General features: G+C 33.7%; 2 protein-coding genes across 7 annotated transcripts in view; one reads left to right on the plus strand and one right to left on the minus strand.

The window, feature by feature from the left end:
* The window catches only part of LOC25494180 (12-oxophytodienoate reductase 3), a 4,641-nt gene extending 1,719 nt beyond the window's left edge, over nt 1–2,922 (minus strand). Inside the window, exons 1-2 of the mRNA XM_013602963.3 lie at nt 2,661–2,922; nt 2,439–2,579 (exon numbers count right to left, since the gene is read on the minus strand). Coding sequence (XP_013458417.1) covers nt 2,439–2,579; nt 2,661–2,758 — 239 coding nt within the window. The 5' untranslated portion in view covers nt 2,759–2,922. The remainder of the gene's footprint in view (nt 1–2,438; nt 2,580–2,660) is intronic.
* Nucleotides 2,923–5,547: 2,625 nt separating this feature from the next.
* On the plus strand, nt 5,548–17,481 carry LOC25494181 (uncharacterized). 6 transcript variants are annotated; one of them, XM_039833089.1, is made up of 20 exons: nt 5,567–5,689; nt 5,771–5,827; nt 5,958–6,198; nt 6,822–7,010; nt 7,213–7,296; nt 7,898–7,957; nt 8,547–8,591; nt 8,716–8,915; nt 9,750–10,955; nt 11,436–11,562; nt 11,652–11,849; nt 11,992–12,078; nt 13,440–13,502; nt 14,233–14,307; nt 14,413–14,463; nt 14,816–14,893; nt 15,580–15,714; nt 15,825–15,932; nt 16,388–16,453; nt 17,085–17,481. In XM_039833089.1, the coding sequence occupies exons 3-20, from the start codon at nt 5,968–5,970 to the stop codon at nt 17,151–17,153; spliced, it is 3,072 nt and encodes a 1,023-aa protein (XP_039689023.1). In that variant the 5' UTR covers nt 5,567–5,689; nt 5,771–5,827; nt 5,958–5,967; the 3' UTR covers nt 17,154–17,481. The 6 variants fall into 6 exon arrangements, 5 of the variants coding, with proteins under 5 accessions (XP_013458418.1, XP_013458419.1, XP_024637822.1 ...); XM_013602965.3 differs by having other exon boundaries at nt 5,550–5,827; XM_013602964.3 differs by lacking the exon at nt 16,388–16,453 and having other exon boundaries at nt 5,549–5,827.
* The last annotated feature ends 1,984 nt before the right edge of the window (nt 17,482–19,465 follow it).

The following is a 19,465-nucleotide window of genomic DNA, read 5'->3' on the forward strand; positions in this document are numbered from 1 at the left end:
ATCCTCTCCATTTATACCAATAAATGGAGTTTGTCATTTCGAAAATACACACAAAATATGAATTGTGGATCCTACAAATAAGTGGGTCCCACCATCATTAATTATTTTTAAATTTTATTTTGTCTATATCTCTCCAAATGAAAGAATTGGAAGAGATTTAAAATGTAGAATATCTTGACTCAAAAAGAACATAGGTGAACCGATATTTATTTATTTTAATCACAATCAGCCTCATTGGTTGGTAGCAATAGAATAGTATTTTTTTTTTGAAAGAGCAATAGAATAGTATTAAAAACCATAATATGGGACTTGTTGTTTGACCGTTTATTTAGTTTTACGTACTTTTATCGATATTTAAGCATTTTTTTATAGCACAAGACAAAAACAAACTCCAGTTCACTATAAAATAAAAAAAGGACAAAAAGAAACTCCGGTCAAACAGAAATTGTGACAAAAGAATCAAGGTGATCATGGACAAAATTATACACTAGCTCCGTCCAATAATATTTTTTTTATCCTTTTAAATTTGTAAGGACAAGTTCCCGTGAGCTTAGCTCAGTTGGCAGGAACAATGCATTAGTATATGCAGGGGTCGGGGTTCGAACCCCAGACACCCCACTTATTCACTTTAAAAGTGAATTTCTAGCCACTATGCTACCTGACAAAAAAAAAAAATTGTAAGGACAATATTCTTTTTACCAATCAATATACCTTTATTACTTTATAACTTTTTATAACCAATAATAAATACCTTTAGCATAATAAAAAGATAAAGTAATGTATTTTTCTGTAAAACAACAAACTAATTTTATCACAAAAAATAAACTTAGAAAATATACAAATCATTCACAAATTTAATATTATGACATATTACAAATGATATTCTATTCTATACTTAAAAGACCGAAATGGATTGGAGTTAAATGTTTTCTTACCCAAAATCTTTGACAACTCTTGACAATATTATCACGAATTCTGCTCTTCACCCAGCACAAAACACTCGCGTCCTGCAGCCTTGCTTAAAATACCTTGCGTTAGTTAACTAACGCAAGTGTAAACTTGTGCACAAGTTAAGTAACGTTGCGCATATTAAGTGGCAAGAGTGTAAACTAGTGCGAACGTTAAGTGGTGCAAAGTGTCAACTTTTTTTTATGATTCAATAAATTATTTTATTTACTTTATTCAACATGGCGCAAAGTCTAAAATATTTTATTTATTCAATATGATTAAATAAATTATTTTATTTAGTCAATATGGCGCAAAGTCTAAACATAAATTCTATTTTATTTTATTTTATTCTAAATTATTTGGTCACTTTATTCTAATTTATTTATGCACTTAAAATAAATTCGATTTTATACTAATTCAATTTTCATTCTAATTTATTTATTCATTAAATACAAAATTAGAAAATAAAATCGATTTTATTTATTCAATATTTATTTATTCAATACATAAGCATAAACATAAATTAAATGCGGAAATAAATACAAATAAAAAACAAAATTAATAAAAATAACTCTCATTTTATTAATATGATTCAAACATTACATTATATAATACATATATTTTACCCTCTTCGGTATATGCTAATAGCTCTATGGAAAAATAGTGATCCGTCCTGTTGGGGAAAACGACATGAAGATCTCTTGAGTTAAATTTAAATTCGGTTCCTTTTATACCCCCATGATGATTCTTTTTACCCACGGTAAAAAGTTTTTGGGAGTAAAAGGAAGCAAACCTAATTTTACCTCAAGGGATGATGTCTTTTTCTCCAACCTAACGGACCACTACTTCCCCCAAAAGCCACCGGTATTTACCTAAAGGGGTATAAAGACCCTAGAGGCTATAGAAACAAAGAAGAAGAAGAGAAAGAGAGGGAGAGAGTGGGAGGAGAAAATGTGAGGAAAAGAGGAATTATGTGAGGGTTTTTACCGGTGGTATAAGGTATATGGCACTTAATGAGGTCCAAAAACATGTGAAAAACTAAAAAAAAAAAAACTTGTAAAAACCAATCAAAAGCATTTACCACCGTCCCAAAAACGTTTGTGCTTTAGTTTTTACCACCGGCCAATTTGCGCAAGTTAACTCGCGCATAGGCTCAGTGGTGAGCTTATGAGGTGCGTGAGTTAAGTCTCGCTGCGTGACTTAACTCACGCAGGGTCAAATTTGAAAAAAGTGCAAGGCGCGAGTAAAATGTGCAGGGTGAAGAGCAGAATTCTATTATCACAACTTAGGCTGTTTAGGTCCACTATGGACTAGTTTTTGAGTCCATCTAACAATCAAATCAAAATTATTATCTTTTTGGAGGACAGTCACGTTTCCAACATGAACTGTAATAATTTTGTTGAGAGAAATGTCTTTTAAGGTTGACATGAATGAATATAAATTAGGTTTTGTAACACAAAAAAATATAAAAGAAAAGAGGAATTATATACCCATAAGCAGTGGGAGAGATGGAGGTTCCTTCACTGATGAGAAATCCACCTGGAGTTGATCTTTGAGAGTAGTATTCAGCAAGCGCTGCGTTTGGAATACCATTCAACGCTCTGCATCTGGTCATAGGTGCCAACACCACCCTGCACTCCAATACCATACCCACATCAGATAATAGTCAACCACAAAAATAGAGAACGAAAACAAGGGAAAAGTGTTAATACCTATGAGAAAAGTTGAAGTTTGCAATCTTGTAAGGAGAAAAGAGGGTGGTGCCTCCTTGTACTTGTGTTGTTGAACTTGAATTATTGTACTCTGCCATGGATAAATTTTCTCTCCCGATTGGGATCAACTTCCAGAATCTAAAAACGATGTAGCAGTGTAGCAGGGACTGTTGTTTGTGTTGTTAGCTACAGTGGTCTCAACCGAAGATCAACCATGTGATAAATGTACGTTTTTTTTAAGTGGGTTCAATTTAACACGTGATTCGATGTCATAGTAAAGACTCAACTCAAAGTCACGTCCATTGGATTTGGAATGTGGACGGTGCTCATCGTAAGAGTAAGTAAAATACTAGAAGATCTATGATTGGTTAATGTAAGGCAATGCCGTACTTGGTCTTAATTTAGGCCAAGTACAATTTGACTTTTGCTTATATTAAACATCTTTGATTAGCTATTTTAAAACAATTCTTGATTAAGTTTTATTTACCTTCTCTCATGTAGACGCGTTGGTACAATCTAATGACATTTGTTAAAGATTTAAAAAAAGAAATTATTTATAAATATTTGGTAAGAAATGTTGCTTTTTGAAGTTTTAATGTGATGAATACACAATTTTAAAGATTTTTTTTTCTTTGAACTTCTAAACAAGTGCCAAGGACACTTGTTAGCATTTCCCTAATTTAATTGTAAGGATGTTTTATGTTGAATCTTGGGTTTGAACGAGCGTCACAATATCCCCCTATGCGTGTGTGCACTTATTTGATTACGTGTTGACCTCTTAGCAAAATATAAACATCAAATGCAGTTTTGTGAAAAATATAAAAAAAAAAAACTTAAACCCACTTTTTATCCCTTAAGTTTGCAAAAGCTGCAATTTTGGCCCCCTATTAAAAAAAATGACAAAAGTGACCCCTTATGTTCAGTCCCTTTTGCAAAACCTCAATTTTGACCTGATCAACCATAGGTGTCATGCCACATCACTTAAAAAATTGCCAGCTAGATATTTTTTAATTAAAAAAAGAAAGGAAAAGCCACATGTATTTATGGAATTAAAAAATTAAAAAAATTAAAGGATTAAAGAGGGGACACGTGAGGTGTGAGATGATTCTTCTTCTTCTTTGATTTTTTCCGATCTCCTCTGAAATTCATCACTTCAATTTCAAATTCAAAGTCATATGTAGCCTAAAAATCCAGAAATTGATTTGTAAAACTGATTCATAAACAGAATTCAATCTCTTTAATATTGTTAACCATTAAAATCGAATAAATCTCAGATCTAGAATGATACTGGAATAATGTTTGCTATTTTGGGGTTTTCAGTTTTGAAATTGAATCGTTCCTATTTTGGATTTCATTTTAAGCAAGAGTGGAACCAATGAATAAGGAATGTTGTGAAGGGGTTTATGGGTTGTTTCAAAGAAGAGTGGAACCCATGAATGTTGAAAATGATTCGATGAAAGTTTGGAGCATGTAAATAAGAATCTCGCCTCAAATTCATGTGGAGGGATTAATGAAAAGAAGACGAAGGCCATCTCTGTGGGTCAGATTCATCTGTTTTGTTGGGGAGGGAGGTGGCAAACTGGCGGCGAGGGGAGGAGGGGGTGGTGTGGATTCGGATTTGTTTGGGAGAGGTGGTGGTGTGTGTTTCAGTCACGTGCTCTTCATTATTTATTTATTTTAATTTGTTTAATTATACGTGTGGAATTAAAATATATATATATATATTTTTTTTTTTTTACAAGTGGCATGACATATAACGTTGACCAAGTCAAAATTGAGGTTTTGCAAAAGGGGCTAAACATGAGGGGTCATTTTTGCCATTTTTTTTAATAGGGGGCCAAAATTGCAACTTTTGCAAATTTAAGGGGTAAAAAGTGGGTTTAAGAAAAAAAAAAGTATTAAAACTTATTTACGTGGTCTGGTTTGGAAAAATGAACATGAAATCTAATTCGATGCAGTATTTTTTTTATTTTTTTTTTGTATTAAAGGAGATCCAAAAATATCTATATTTAATTTTATGTAGTTGTTTACACTTAAAAATAAATATCATATTAGCCGAAATTAACATACATGTAGTTTTGGGACATATAAATTTCCTTAAACCAATGTAAGGTTGGCCGAGTCCTAACACAATCGAGTGAGGTTCATCTTAAATACACTGTTAATTAATTATAATGATTGGATCATTAAAAAAATTTGATTCTTTTTATTTTATTTTTTATCGTAAACACATTTAAAGTAACGTATATGATTTGATGTAGAATGTTGATAGCGTATTCTTTTTAAACCGATGTTGTATACAAATTAAACTTAAAATAATACTCCAAGATTGTTTTTGATTGTCTCATTTTTTGATTTACATGCATGCCGACTAATCTCATTAATACTATAAGTGATTTTTTTTCTCCATTTTTTAAGTAATCTAGTGATTGGAGCTCACACATTTTAAACGTGAAAAAGTGAGGTGTCCAGGATTCGAATCCAACCTCTATATATTTTATGCATTGTCACTATCAACTGAACTAAGTTCAAGGAACAATATTAAGTTGTGCAATGATTTTAAGAAAATAATTACACTCTAGACAACATCAACTATTATTTTATGTACTAATGAGATTTGATGGACAAATAGATTTAAGCGTGTCGACATGGTATTTTAAAGTAAAAAAGATAGGGAAGTATTAAAAGATAACATTGCATAAAAAAGTGTTAAAAAATGATAAACTTAAATGAAAAAAAATGAAAAATTGTTATTTTCAATGTAAAAGTAAAACTAGTTTTTGATTTTTTTAACACACATATGCATGATGGGTTGGAGTAGTCGATTTTACTAAAAATATCTTTATTAATTAATTACGCCACATTTGACATGGCATTTTGAAGAGAAATAGGTAAGCATAGGAACCAGGCAAAAAGAAGAGTTTAGGAGTCAAAAAATGAGACAGCGGCCAAAGCAAAAGATGAAAGAAGGGAGGCGTACAAAAATAAGAAACTGACTCTTCCTATCTCTATGCATTTAAATTCTTTTGGTTTTATTCATTCCCCATCTTCTTTCACATAATTCTTAATTTCAACCATAAGCTAAAAACAACTTCATCAATTCAATACAGCTACTACCCTTGTTCTTGTTGATTGCAACTTCAATTCTTTGCTGTTTCAAATTCAAGGTGAGTTCGTTTACTTTCCTTTTTTCTCGTTGGGTTAACTAATTAGTAGTAGTAATTTACTGATGCATGCATGATTCTGCCACACTTATTGATGTTGCTTACATAACATAACATAACATAACATTTTTAGGAAGGATCAAATGACAAAAGAAGAAGAAGAAGAAGATATAGCTAGAGCTGTTGTTGCTTCTATACATTCATCAAAAGATGATAACAACAATGGTATTAGTCAACTTCAAAGGTTTCAGTATCAAGTTACTGAATTGTTCAAGGGATTTTCAAGTGTTCAAAATGAAAATACTAATTACAATCCTGAAATCCTCACTACTCTCAAGCGTCAATGGGCTGCAAATTTTCACTTGAAGTACATGGTATCATGCTTAATAAGCTGTTTGCTTCTTGTTACTTTTAGGATCTTTCCTTTGCCAATTGCTTATCAATGCTTTTTCCCCCCCTAAATGCCAGTCTCCATACAAAATTGAAACCAATCATTAAGAATCCCTAATTTATATCTATTTTGGACATGATTCAATCTAAACTCAGTGTAGTCACCACTTTTTATTTGTCAAATTCGTATATTTAGCCACTTTTATTCGTAACTGGAATTTGAGGTTCGTATATTAATATGATATATAAGCATGATTTAGCCATGTCACTTGTTTATACAAAAAAGCTAAGATATTTTTATCAGTAATTTACCTGATTCATAATAAATTCAATTTACAGTTCAGAAAATTGTTCTTCCGATTCACAGTACGAATTTCAAGTTGATAACCATAACCTTTAGTAGTTCGTCCGTAGCATCTATTACTTGAATTTTCATCTCAGTTCCTTTCACTATTAAGCATTATGTTTGTGTTATTGTTTCTTACCTTCTTTACTCTGAATGCCATTATCAGTTTCTAGGATACATACGTTTTCTTCGTGTCTCAGTTTCCAAAACATATGTTGTCCCTACTCTGTTTTCATACGCTCCCTCTCATTGGTTTCACAGGGCCATAGGTCGTTGAAGGAGCCCTCGCGGCTGTTCGAAAGCATGGTGGTTGTTGGACTTCACCCTAATTGTGATGTTCAGGAACTGCATAGGCAATTTGTTGATAGGAAATCTGATGGATCTGGTAAATTGAGAAGTTCACTTGGTTGTGAGAATCAATCTCGTGTAGAACCCAATATTGAACCTCAGGTACTGATTTTGGGTAGCAGAGACTGAACATTTTTATTATTTTTCTTATTGCCAATGATACAAGTACCAGTGCCAATTGTATTACAATTATTACAAATTTATTGCAATGACCACCTGAGCTTTTGTTGATAACCGTCTTTATTATTAATTTTATCTTGAAGTATATCTGAACGATGAACACTGCTTGTTCAATTTTTTCCAGGTCTTGTTTGTTTATCCTCCAGAAAAACGACTGCCTCTTAAATGCAAGGATCTTCTTTCTTTCTGTTTCCCTGGAGGCTTGGAGGTTAGGTGTATGTTTAACGAACTTTAACTGTCCTACATTATTTTTATATCATGACTATCATCATCATTATTCAGGTAGATGACCATGAAAATATAAATGACCTCAAGAATTGTGATTTTATTTTGCACTGAAAAGTAAAGATGCCAACTAGCTTCTAGCTAAATTGACACTAGGTCCACTGTAAAGACTAGGGTGTGATAACGATGTTAGAAATTTGATCTTCTACTCACTTGAGTATAGCTTATTTTCAATAGATGAAGTAATAGGGCGAGTAAGAGAACATTACTTGTGTTTGTTTTGTGTGTATTGAATTATGCGCATTTACCTAGAGTGTGTATCCATTGTCGATAAAATAAAACATACTAAATGAAAAATCAGGGGGACCGATAGTGACCACATTACTTATATAAGCATATTTAGTTTCTTGGGATTAGCAGTAGTTTCTGTAGGTAAATGCAAGTATAATGTGTATGAATATATATGGTAAATAGGCTGCAGATTCAGTCATCTACTTGTGTGTCTTGTCTTCTTACATTTCTTTATTTTTGTATGTGAATAACTTTTGTGAAGCTTCTCATTTTTTTCTTGAATATATTTTTAGGTTCGAGCTATTGAGAGAACCCCCTCCTTGAGTGAATTGAATGAAATTTTTTTTGGGCAGGTAAATTTTGCAGTGCTATACTTCCATAATTATTAATTTATTCAAAAAAAGAATGATTTATATAATTCCTTGTTAGGAACCCGAATTAAAGAGAAACAAAAGAAATAATATTATAGATTAAAAAGAAAATATTATTGAATAATTCTGAAATCCTCCCTACTGTTGTGGCCAAATGGTCTTATTTATACAAACTAAGGGCATAAACTGCCTAACTGCTCCTAATCAACACAAATACTGCATAATATACAAAATGCTAACTGCTCATAATTAACTATATATTAAAATAACTGACTATATATTTAAATAACTGACTGCATCAGCAGTTACCCTATCAATACCACCGGATACCTAACATTTCCTTCCCTTAAGTGATCGGCCAATTATTGACATACCGACTGAATCAACATATCTATAGCTTTCTTAGTCAATGGATAACAAATTATTTAGGGTTGTTTGTTAGCACTAACTTTATATTACTTTAACTATGGCAAGTATTTATCATCAACTTTTTTGTTAAATCTTGACTACCTTTTCATTAGATACATTTTTAAGTTTTAACTGACGACTAAAAGTCTGTCTGATATTGCAGGAACACCTTAAACAAATGGATCTGTCATTTGTATTCAGGTTACAGGTATCTGTAGCAATCATTATTTTAATTAACTGCCAGCCACTATCTTATATTTTTGTTTCTTTTGGTTGTTATATTGTTTAGGTTTCTGACTCAAATGTTACTTTGTTTTTGTTTGACTTCATAGGGTGCCGACAATTCAACACTTTATGGGTGTTGTGTTTTGGTTGAAGAACTAGTGCAAAAGCCCTCTGGATTGCTGTCTCTTATTTCTGACAAGCAACCATCTCACTCTTCTTTAAGACGTTGTATATTAACTACTCAGAGATGTTACTGCATTCTTTCAAGGCTTCCATTTTTTGAACTGCACTTTGGTGTATTAAATAGGTAGGCATTTTTAATCAGGAGCATCTGATGTTAGTGGGACGTAGAATATATTTGCAACATCTGTGTACACTTACTGCATTAAATTTTGAAAGGACTCGGTGAACAGTAGGTTTGTTTTGTTCACCTTGTATGCATCAAACGGAAAAGTGTCAAGTAATCATTTCTATTGTGTAGAGGATTCACTGGAATTAATATGTACTACTTTGTGAAATATGTATGATTTTGTGAAATCGAATTGTCAATCAGCTAAGCATACCAATATGGAGATATTTCTGTTTCAATTGGAGATAAATAGAAGGAATTTTTGCATTTCATCAAATGAATGCGTTATAAAACTGGGTGGGGATTGAAAAGTGCTCATGACGAGTAATGTTCAATAGAAAGTTAACTTAAATAGTTGCCTACTTGGAAGAATACGCACATTCACATGTGCGACAAACACATCCCAACATAGGTTGCTGTAGGAAAACCGATACATTGATGTCCCAAGATTAGGTGAAACAAATAATATATTGTTAAAATGGTACAAGCTTCGCAGGAATGTAGTTTGTTGTGGATCTTGGTCTTGTCTATTAAGATAGGAGTCAGCTTATATTGTCTAAGAGTTTATCTATTGTTTTCTTTCTTCTTCCCTACGGTGTCATATTTTATGTGTGCGTGTAAATGGCATGCTGTTTATTAACTGTCTATTTATCTGAAATAATGAGTTATAGATTATATATGCTGCCACATTGTATTCTTAAGCATGAACTTGAAGTTGTTTCTTTCTGGCATGCTAGTTTATGTCATGGATTCGTGATTTTTGCTCTTTTTATTGTGCTGATATGTTTGTAGCATCTTCACTCAAGAAAGGTTAGAGAAGCTGACGAAGAGCGTTGAAGATTCAAATTTAGAATTTGTTGAAGGTAGATATGATGAAGAAAATTCGGAGGGAAATTCAGAGAGTGTGTTGGTGAGCGATGGAATAATAGAGCACAGATTTCATGAAAATTCATTAATTTCTCAATTAAGAGTAAGAACATCGACATCTGAAAACATTGTTGATGATGGCCCCCCTGAGAACCTAATAGTTGATGGAGAGCCACGGTCATATAAGGAGATAATCGATTATGACAGTGTTGTGCCTATCGAGTATGAAACTGACAGGTCAACGGCCAAAGAAGAATCTGGCCCTATAATTTCTGAAGATAGTGATGGTCACCCGGAGAACCTAATGGTTGATGGAGAACTTCAGTCTTATAAGGACGGAATATATTATGACAATGTTGTGCTCACTGAGCATGAAACTGATAGCGTAGAAGCCAAAGAACCTGGCCCTACAGTTTCTGAAGATGGTGATGGTCACCAGGTGAACCTAATGGTTGATGGAGACCTGCAGTCTCATAAGGCGAGAACAGTTAACGGCATTGTTGTTCCTACCGAGCATGAAACGTATACCGAAGCAGCCAAAGAAGAATCTGGCCCTACAATTTCTGAAGATAGTGATAGTCACCTGGAGAACCAAATGGTAGATGGAGAGATACAGTCTTATAAGGAGAGAGTAGACTATGACAGTGTTATGCCTACTGAGCATGAAACTGATAGGGCAGAAGCCAAAGAAGAACCTTGCTGTACAATTTCTGAAGATAGTGATGGTCACCCGGAGAACCAAATGGTTGACAGGGAGCTGCATCCTTATAAGGAGAGAATAGATTATGACAATGTTGTGCCTACTGAGAATGAAACTGATAGGACAGAAGACAAAGAAGAATCTTTCCCTAGAATCTCTGAAGATAGTGGTGGTCATCTGGAGAACGCAATGGTTGATAGAGAGTTGGAGCCTTACAAGGAGAAAATCGATCATGACAGTGTTGTGCTTACCGAGCATGAAATTGATAGGACAACAGCAAAAGAAGAATCTGGCCCTACAATTTCTGAAGACAGTGATCAGTATGGAGATGCTTTTGCCACCAATAAAGAATTAGAAGATCGGAATTTACCCAATGCTATTTTGCCTCTCCTGCGTTATTGCCAGTATGAAAGCTCTAAATCGTCCTGCAGGTCCGTGGCTTTTGAGCGCAGTTTTATTATAAAAATATATATGCTGCTTTAAATCTGGTGTGTTTGCTAAATCTTTCTCCTAGTAGACAGCGTGTTTACGTTTTTTATGGAGTGAAATGCTCAGATTTTTAAACGAAAATATTTGAACCCTAGACTTGCTTTAACAGCGCTCCTTTTGGAGGTTCGTATGTTTCTTTTTGGAATTTCCCTGATAGACGTGTTGAGGGATTCAAGTGATTTTTTTTATTGATACATTTGTATTGTTTTGTTGATTTTTGTCTAGTCATTTGGTTGTTTTGTCTGAATAACTTATTCTCTTTTCTCATTGGTATTCCTTATTTATTTCATTTGCAATTATTTTTCTAAATTTCATCAAACAAAATTATGATGTTTTTGGACCTATCTTTATTGGGAAACATTTTGTACTCAAATTGTTTTCCCTTTCATATAAGTGATAGATCTTTGACATGCTTTATGCAGTTTTCAAGCCTCACCTTGTGAAGACAAAAATTTCAGGAGTGACATTGATGATAATGAGACAGAAGATGCATCTTTTTCTGGCCAAGAGAATTTAAATGACTTAAATGATATTCTTGAATGGGCCATGGTTTGTAGTTTAAGAAACACCTATATTTGTTATTTTGTCTTGTCTTTGATGATAATGTTTATAGTTAGTGGTATTTTACCAATTTGCAGGAAAATGACCACGGACCACTACAAATTATATGCGAGTATTACCGGATTGGTTGTCCTTCCAGGGGTTCATCACTTACATTTCATTCTTTGGAGCACCTGCATCCGTTGGAGTATCATAGACCAGCCGAGACAGTCCTGTGTCGTACTGGTTCAACAGTTGATTTGAAAAGTTGCAGTACCGGTCAGGAGTTGGCTGATGTATGCTGTCACAGTAACTTTTGAATGGATAAGATTGCTTTTATGTTACTTTAGATTCAAGATTTGAGTCTTCAGGAAGCATTCTGTTTGAGAGTCATATGGTCATCAGACTTAGTATTTCATTGTTGTTTGTTCCTCTCAGGCACAGAACACTCTTGCGATGGAAGAGGCAACTTCGTTATCTGTATGGACTACTGCTTGCTTATGTGGTACCTTGAGACTCGAAAATGTATGTTTTATATGCTTTGGTATCAGCAACCAGAACTGTTTTTTTTTCTTCTATATGTTGTTAATGTTATTATTGTTATTTTTCCATATGTTAATGTTTAATATCATGCTTGAGCTTCTGAGTATATGGGTTATGCTTTTTTAATTCTACAAGATTTAGCTGCGTTATTTTGAAATAGATCTTATGAATGGATAGATTCATTATGTTTTACCATGATATGGTTTCCTTTTCTTTTATGTTGTTGGGGTGGATGCACGTCTGCTCTAGCTTTACCATTAGCGCTGTCTCTCATGATCTGTGAAGCATAAAAATTTTAAGTACTTCTTAGAATTTTGGGTTGGGCTTAACTCAACTTTATAAAACCGGCTTGTAAGGTGAGGGCTGCATAAGCTTTATAAACACTAAACAGACCATATCTTTTGGCAATGTGAGACTAAATCCACCCCTTCACACCCGATACAATGAAGGTGTTGGAGGCTGCAATGAAGACAACACAAATTCCGCAATTAGGTGGTTAGGGGCAGACTGCAATGAAGGTGGAATTTCCAACAGTTCTCTTGCTGGATAAATTTGGGTTATAAGTGAGATCTGTTATTTGTTAAGATATTAATATACTAATAGCTATTGCTTTTGTATTCAAAATGAAGACCAGATATGAATAGTTAATTTAGTTGTTGTGAATTTGTTAAAAATCACACCAATAAAATACTTGATGTGTGGAGCAGAATAATCAAGCAACCAAAAAACAACGTGGGTGACAGTTATAAACACAAGCAAACGTAGAAAACAGCGAGAGAAAGAAAGAGAGAACTCACGGAATTTGTTCACCCAAGGTGAATCAATCCCAACCCTAGTGTTTGCTGACAAGAGAAAACTCTACAAACCTTAGTTTTGATGTTGGCTTCTAAACCCTTGTTTTCTGGCTCTCTACTCTACCTCTACCTCTCTCTCTCTCTCTCTCTCTCTCTCTCTCTCTCTCTCTCTCAAGGTTTACATCTGATACAAGGTCTATATTTATAGTAAAAGCATCCCTAAAAAATTGGAACAAATCTAAGCCCATAAAAATACGTTTTATTTTTATTCTGCTGACAAAATCGGGGCCCGATTTTGCTATTTCGGCCGCCGAGTTTGGCCCTTCCTGCAACCATCAATTTTGAGTCATGCTACAACATTAGTCATTTCAACTGTAGCCAAATTAGAGGGAAAATTATGCATCTCTGGAATGAGTTTAACACAGTAGTTTTCTCATGAAGTTGAAATGTAGTGGTTATCCAAGTGTGACTGTGTGTGTCATTCATGTGTAAGAGTTTGATAAATACGAACTTGTTTGACCGATTGTTTGCCCATTCTGAATTCTGCAGGTGTTAACATTCTTAGCAGGAATTGTGCTGGAGAAGCAGATAGTTGTTGCCTGCTCTAATTTGGTATGTGTTGCACCTCAGATTAAATTTGTAATGATATTGTAACAGTAAATATTTATAACGCGGCTTCTGCTTTGCTGTGGGTTATATGAGTCAATGGTTATATTGTTTTGTCCTTTGGAAGCATTCTTGTTCCCTCATTGATTGGTCTCTGCAGTATTCGGAACAACAGCAATTATATTTTTTATTTCTTCTCATTGTTGGCTTGTCCTGTCTTTCGCTTTGACTTTTCATGATAGACTGACTAAAGGATACACCAAGGAATAATAAAAAATAAATAGCAGTAAAATCCATTTTTATTGACCAATTAGATTTGCCTCCAACTGTCTCAAAAAGTCCAACATACATGCACTGTTGCAACTTTTTGATAAGAGTTAAGAAGACCTTACGAAAATCAGGGTATATGTAAAAGTTATATTAGATCTTCTACAAATCTAAAATCATTTTGCGTAAATTTAAGTTGAATCGGATTTTTATTTTTTATTTTTCATCTGATGAGCATTTTGCTGTCATGTTCATGATTTGCATAGCTTGCAACTTTTTATCTTCTAGTTTTACAAGTTAGTTATTCTGACGCTGGTATATGTATGTTTATGATTATCTTGTTTGGTAATATGGATGAGTATGCTTCACACATGATCCTTGGGGAGACAATTCAACTAATAGTTCATGTTAGACATGATTTTGCTGTCTTGATTTGTTTTGAAGTTTATATTGTTTCTTTCATGACCAGGGAATCCTTTGTGCTTCAGTTTTATCAGTTATTCCGCTAATCCAGCCTTATCGATGGCAAAGCCTGCTAATGACAGTTTGAGTTCTTTCTCTTCTTCATATTAAAGTGAACGAGTTTATACATGCTATTAAAACATGGATTTTCCACCTTATGGTTTCTGATAAGAAGGTGATCTTCCAGGTTTTACCGAATGACATGCTTGAGTTTTTAGATGCACCTGTCCCTTATATAGTGAGTATTCTTATCTTCTTGATTTAACCATTAAAAATATGATCGACTTAAACTCTTGAAGTCAGTCCAGGATGTTGTTTTTGCTTTGCACATTGCTAAGTGCTTTCCCTTGAACGTGTTCAATAAAGTTATTACTCAGATTTTGATATAAGTTATATTTCTTTGTAGCCAATCCAACTTTTAATAGTAACTTTCATTCATTGAAAGATAAACTTAGATTTGCTAGTGGAATTTATAATTTTAAATTTTGTTTCGAATTCAACTGGTTCTACATTTTCATCTTAATCCGTCAGTTGATATTTGATAATACCATTGCTGGTGTCTCTGATTGCCTAAAAAATTTATCCTCTAGGTTGGTATCAAGAACATGACCAGTGAAGTCCAGTCAAAGTTTACCAATGTTATTGTGGTTGATGCCAACAGAAACCAGGTTTGTGTTTTTAATGCAGTTTTTTTAATGATAACAAAAATCAACTCATGTTTTCAAAAAATTTAATTAGCATTAGTACGTGTGACTTTTCCTTCCTTTTACAATTGTAAAGTTGTGGTTTCGAAAGAAGGAAAACAGTAGTCTACATATCGTTGATTTTTTAGTAGGCTTAATTGCACTTTTGGACCCCTATCTTTCCAAAAGTTGCGGTTATGGACCCCTAACTAATTTAAATACAAAACAGCCCCCTATGTTTTGATTCTTTGGCAGTTTTGGACCCCCAAGGCAAAAAAAAAAAATTGACATGTGGCATCTCACTTAGGGTGCCACGTTAGCGTTGACCGAGTCAACAATGGACTGGGGGTCCAAAACTGCCAAAGAATCAAAACATAGGGGGCTGTTTTGTATTTAAATTAGTTAGGGGTCCATAACCACAACTTTTGGAAAGATAGGGGTCCAAAAGTGCAATTAAGCCTTTTTAGTACTGTATTTTTCTTTGTTTTTTCCATTTGCTTGTGGTTTACATTCTTGACATCTTTTTGTATTCTTCTGATTGTTGATTACATCTTTAGACAATTTTGTGGATTACATTCCTTTAATCAATTAATCCTTCTTGGAATTGGATGGAGCTAAGCGACTTCAACTATATGTTTTTCACGTGCTTATCTTCTAATGTGTTGCAATAGGTGACATCACCAACAATACCACAACTTCCAAGACAGAAAGAGCTAATATCTTCTTTACGCCCTTATCACGCAGCTCTTGTAGGTGAAAGTTACTTGGGAAGGAGAAGGCCAGTGTATGAATGCACAGAAGTGCAGGTGTGCCCTTAATGAATTCATCATTATTAACTACCCATATTTTCAAACTGTTATCAAACATGTCTAGATATTTTCATCTGTAGTTCTTACCAGTCTTGGTGTTCCTACAGATTGGAGCTGCAAAGGGGTTTCTTTCGGTGTTGAGGTCTTATCTGGATTCTCTTTGCTATAACATCCGTTCTCACACAATTACCAATGTACAATCAAATGACGATAAGGTCCGTACTTTAATCTCAGAAGCAAATTAAGTTAGGTATTTTGATATTTTCCTATTGTTATAACCTCTTTAATCATAAGGATTTGATTGCATACTGTTTGGTCAATCCCTTTTATGTAATGGGGTAATTTGTAAATGTAATATTCAATCAATTAAGTTCAAGTTATAAATCTAAATTTAACCAAAAAAACAGCAGCCCTTTTTGAGTGAAATTCTTTACCAAAATGATGTTAACACGCACGGCTTTGCTTTACGCTATAGTGGTAATTAATGAGTAGATGATCCAATGGTCATTAGGAAAAATTATATAAATTAAAAGCAGTAAGAAATAACAGTGTGAATGAAAAGAATTGGATTAAAAGTGTGCCATCATTTATAAACACGGACTTGCTTTGTAAAGAGCATATTTTAGTAAATTATATTGTGAAGTTCTGAGACGGTAATTTGTACCTTTAGGTATCTTTGCTTTTGAAGGAGAGTTTCATCGGCTCATTCCCGTATCGCGATCGGCCTTTCATGAAGGTTTATTTCTTAATCTCACATTATAATTTACGCTAACTATGTAATCATTTTTAAAAAATTTAAACGGTCAGAATCAATTTGCAAACTATCTCTGATTTGTAGTTGTTGAGTCCACCTCCAAAATATGCATTTTTATCTTCTTGGATCACAACTACAGTAGTGTGTAAGCAGTTTTTTGCCAAAAAATTGTCTCGCTAAATTAAGCGGACACTACCTTTCAGACAAGCTTGGTCTCCTAAGCTTGTTGCAGAGGCTTGGGAATGGTTGTAACTCTTTGTATTGTGGGGTCTGACTTTCTTTTTTAACTGTTGAACCGGCTTATCGGTAAATATTTCTTTTTAATTTATTTGTCTGTTCTAATGCTTGAAAAATGAAAACCATTGGCCTTTAGCAAGCTTCATTTCCTGGCATCACAATTGAATTTAAATGATTGTGTCTTTCAAAGACAATTGAACATGCGCATAATCTTTTTGGCTCACAGCATGCATAAATCAGCTTAATTTTGTTTGTCTTGGTTGTGTCATTTAGATCACAAATATTTCTTTAATCAACAGCTTTTTCTGTTCTATTATTGTTGTATTCAGATCACTAATGCAGATTTATTATACTTTTGTTGCCTTGTGCTAAACAGCTTTTCGTGGATACACAGCTTTTTTCTGTACACACAGACATCGTCCTCTCTTCTGTACAAAAGGAATAGGGCTGCCGTGCAAAACATTCTGGTCAATATTATTGTATTGTTTCAAGCGTGAAGGCAAGTTCAGTGTTGTATAATTTTTGTTGTTGTTGAGTTAAAATTTTCTCCCTTTGGGGCACTGTAAATAATATAATTATTTAAAGAGTCTTGCTAACTATTGCCCTGCCCTCAGGGCAATGGTTAGTATTCTCCTTATTTAAATTACATATTCAAGCCTAAACTACACAATAAAAATTAAATAGTAAAAGGTATGGAGATACTTATAGACTATGGTTCAATCAGTTCAATTTGAATCATTAGTTAATTGTATGAGGCTATCATGCTTTGCCAATGGTTTTGTCAAGTTAAAAATAGCTTTTCCTTTTTATTTTATCCATGACAAGATTTTTATTTTTTTTTCTTCACAATATCAAAATTATTTATTTGGTACCATTTCAATTATTCTTTAGAACGGAAGGTCATTTCACTGAGTAATTGGGTTTAAATGGTTATTGAACTCCACCTAAGGACAAATTATTCGAGAGAACTCATTCGATTCTTGGATGAAACAATTTCTTGTCATACTAATCGAACTCGAATTACCAAGACTGCTTTCCCCTACACATCGAAGGGTTAACTTTTTTGTCTTAATCCCTTTAAAAATATTGTTTATGAATTATCCATACAAAATGTATCATCTTGTTTCGGTCATCATTATTTTGTTTCAATATTGTAACATCTCATAGGACTTTATGTATTGTCGACTGATCTCACAAACCAACATGAATCTTTTCAGCGTGTTTTGTCCTCACTTGCACTCTTTTCGAGAAACTTCCTAGAAGGTCATCCATCTAAAATTGCTCCAAGTTTAACTGTGGAGTTCTTATGGAATGACTTACAAAATGAAGATGCATCTTGTTAGTATACGTAGTATCAAACAATTCTTATAAATTTTCCTTCAGCTATGCAGTTTCATACCTGTACGGCCTTAGGAACCCTCTCATTCCGACGTGAATTCAGTTTGCTTAGAAGTTGTTAGAAGCCACTCATTTTCATGTCTTGTACACCAGCAACCACTCTCTGCCCACCTAGTCTCCGACGTTACAAATATATGCACTATTTTTTTTTTAAACCATGGTCAATCAGGCGCTACGATGAAAATTGGTGACAAAGATCGGTAATCGGAGAAGTAGCTAGCCAAAAAAACTATATTCTAAAAAACAAAATAACGAAGGAAACAATTTTTCTAAAAGGACCACGACAAAAGAACCAAAGGGACTAAGATAAAAAAAATGGATGTACAGAAAAACACATTCAACTCACTCAATTATGTTTTGTACGCAAATACTACAAAAAAATGCGGAGCCTTTCTGTTTTTGTGTGGTGGTCTGGCCTTGTAGATCTTCAATTTGCACGTATTGTAAGATTTTGGCCCCCCCAATTGGCATTACAATAAGAAACAAACATTGGAGAGTGTTTTAATGTTTACTTGTGATTACAATTGCAAGTTGAGGATATGATCACTATTCAATAAGCTTGTCTTTGTGTTTTGAGTGGACTGAAGAGTGTGGTCCAAGATGTTGCAACAGTTGTGGTTTATTCAAAACCAGAATGCTTCAGCAAAGATAACGGGATTTTCCCTTCTGGCTGTTACATTAATGGAAACATTTTATGTGTCCTTGCCTGTGACAGTTTTTCTTCTTAAATGCTCCACTGTTTTCAGTAACTTGGTAGTTTTGTGTTGATTTGATTAAGTGTTTGTACTTTAATTGATAATGTCCATGATTGCCATTGCCAAATATAAAAGAGGTGCCTGCCATGCTTAAGAGACCAAAGGCTGTGTTTTCATAAAGTGGAACATAATATAATGGAAAGGGCACACAGCTGTTGCTTCCACTTTTTTCCTCATGTATCAACAATTTAAATCATCTAAATTATATTATGATGCAAATATTTTGTAACATTAATCCCTTCCTCATTATTTGATAACTAGCGGAAAAACGGACAATAACGTGTTTGTCTATATGTATTTCTTAGTTGTGCTTTGTTTTAAAAAAGTTTGAGATCCTAGCTAAAAAGATAAGAGTATACTCATACTGTAAAATCTAATGATATATGTCCACGTATGAGAAAATTAATGACACAGGTGTACACATATTTATGGTCAGTTGAAGTAGGGTGTTGTGCAAGTACAAAGGTATTTATAAGATTTGGAAAATGGATCTTCTAAGGGATGAAAACTGTGCTAAGAGTGTACAATAATTATACTGTCAAAACATACTGTACAATAATAGAACCAAAGGTTTCAATGTAACCAACCAAACAGCATAAATAGT

This window comes from Medicago truncatula, chromosome 4, assembly GCF_003473485.1.
Source record: "Medicago truncatula cultivar Jemalong A17 chromosome 4, MtrunA17r5.0-ANR, whole genome shotgun sequence".
NCBI classification, from domain to species: domain Eukaryota; kingdom Viridiplantae; phylum Streptophyta; class Magnoliopsida; order Fabales; family Fabaceae; genus Medicago; species Medicago truncatula.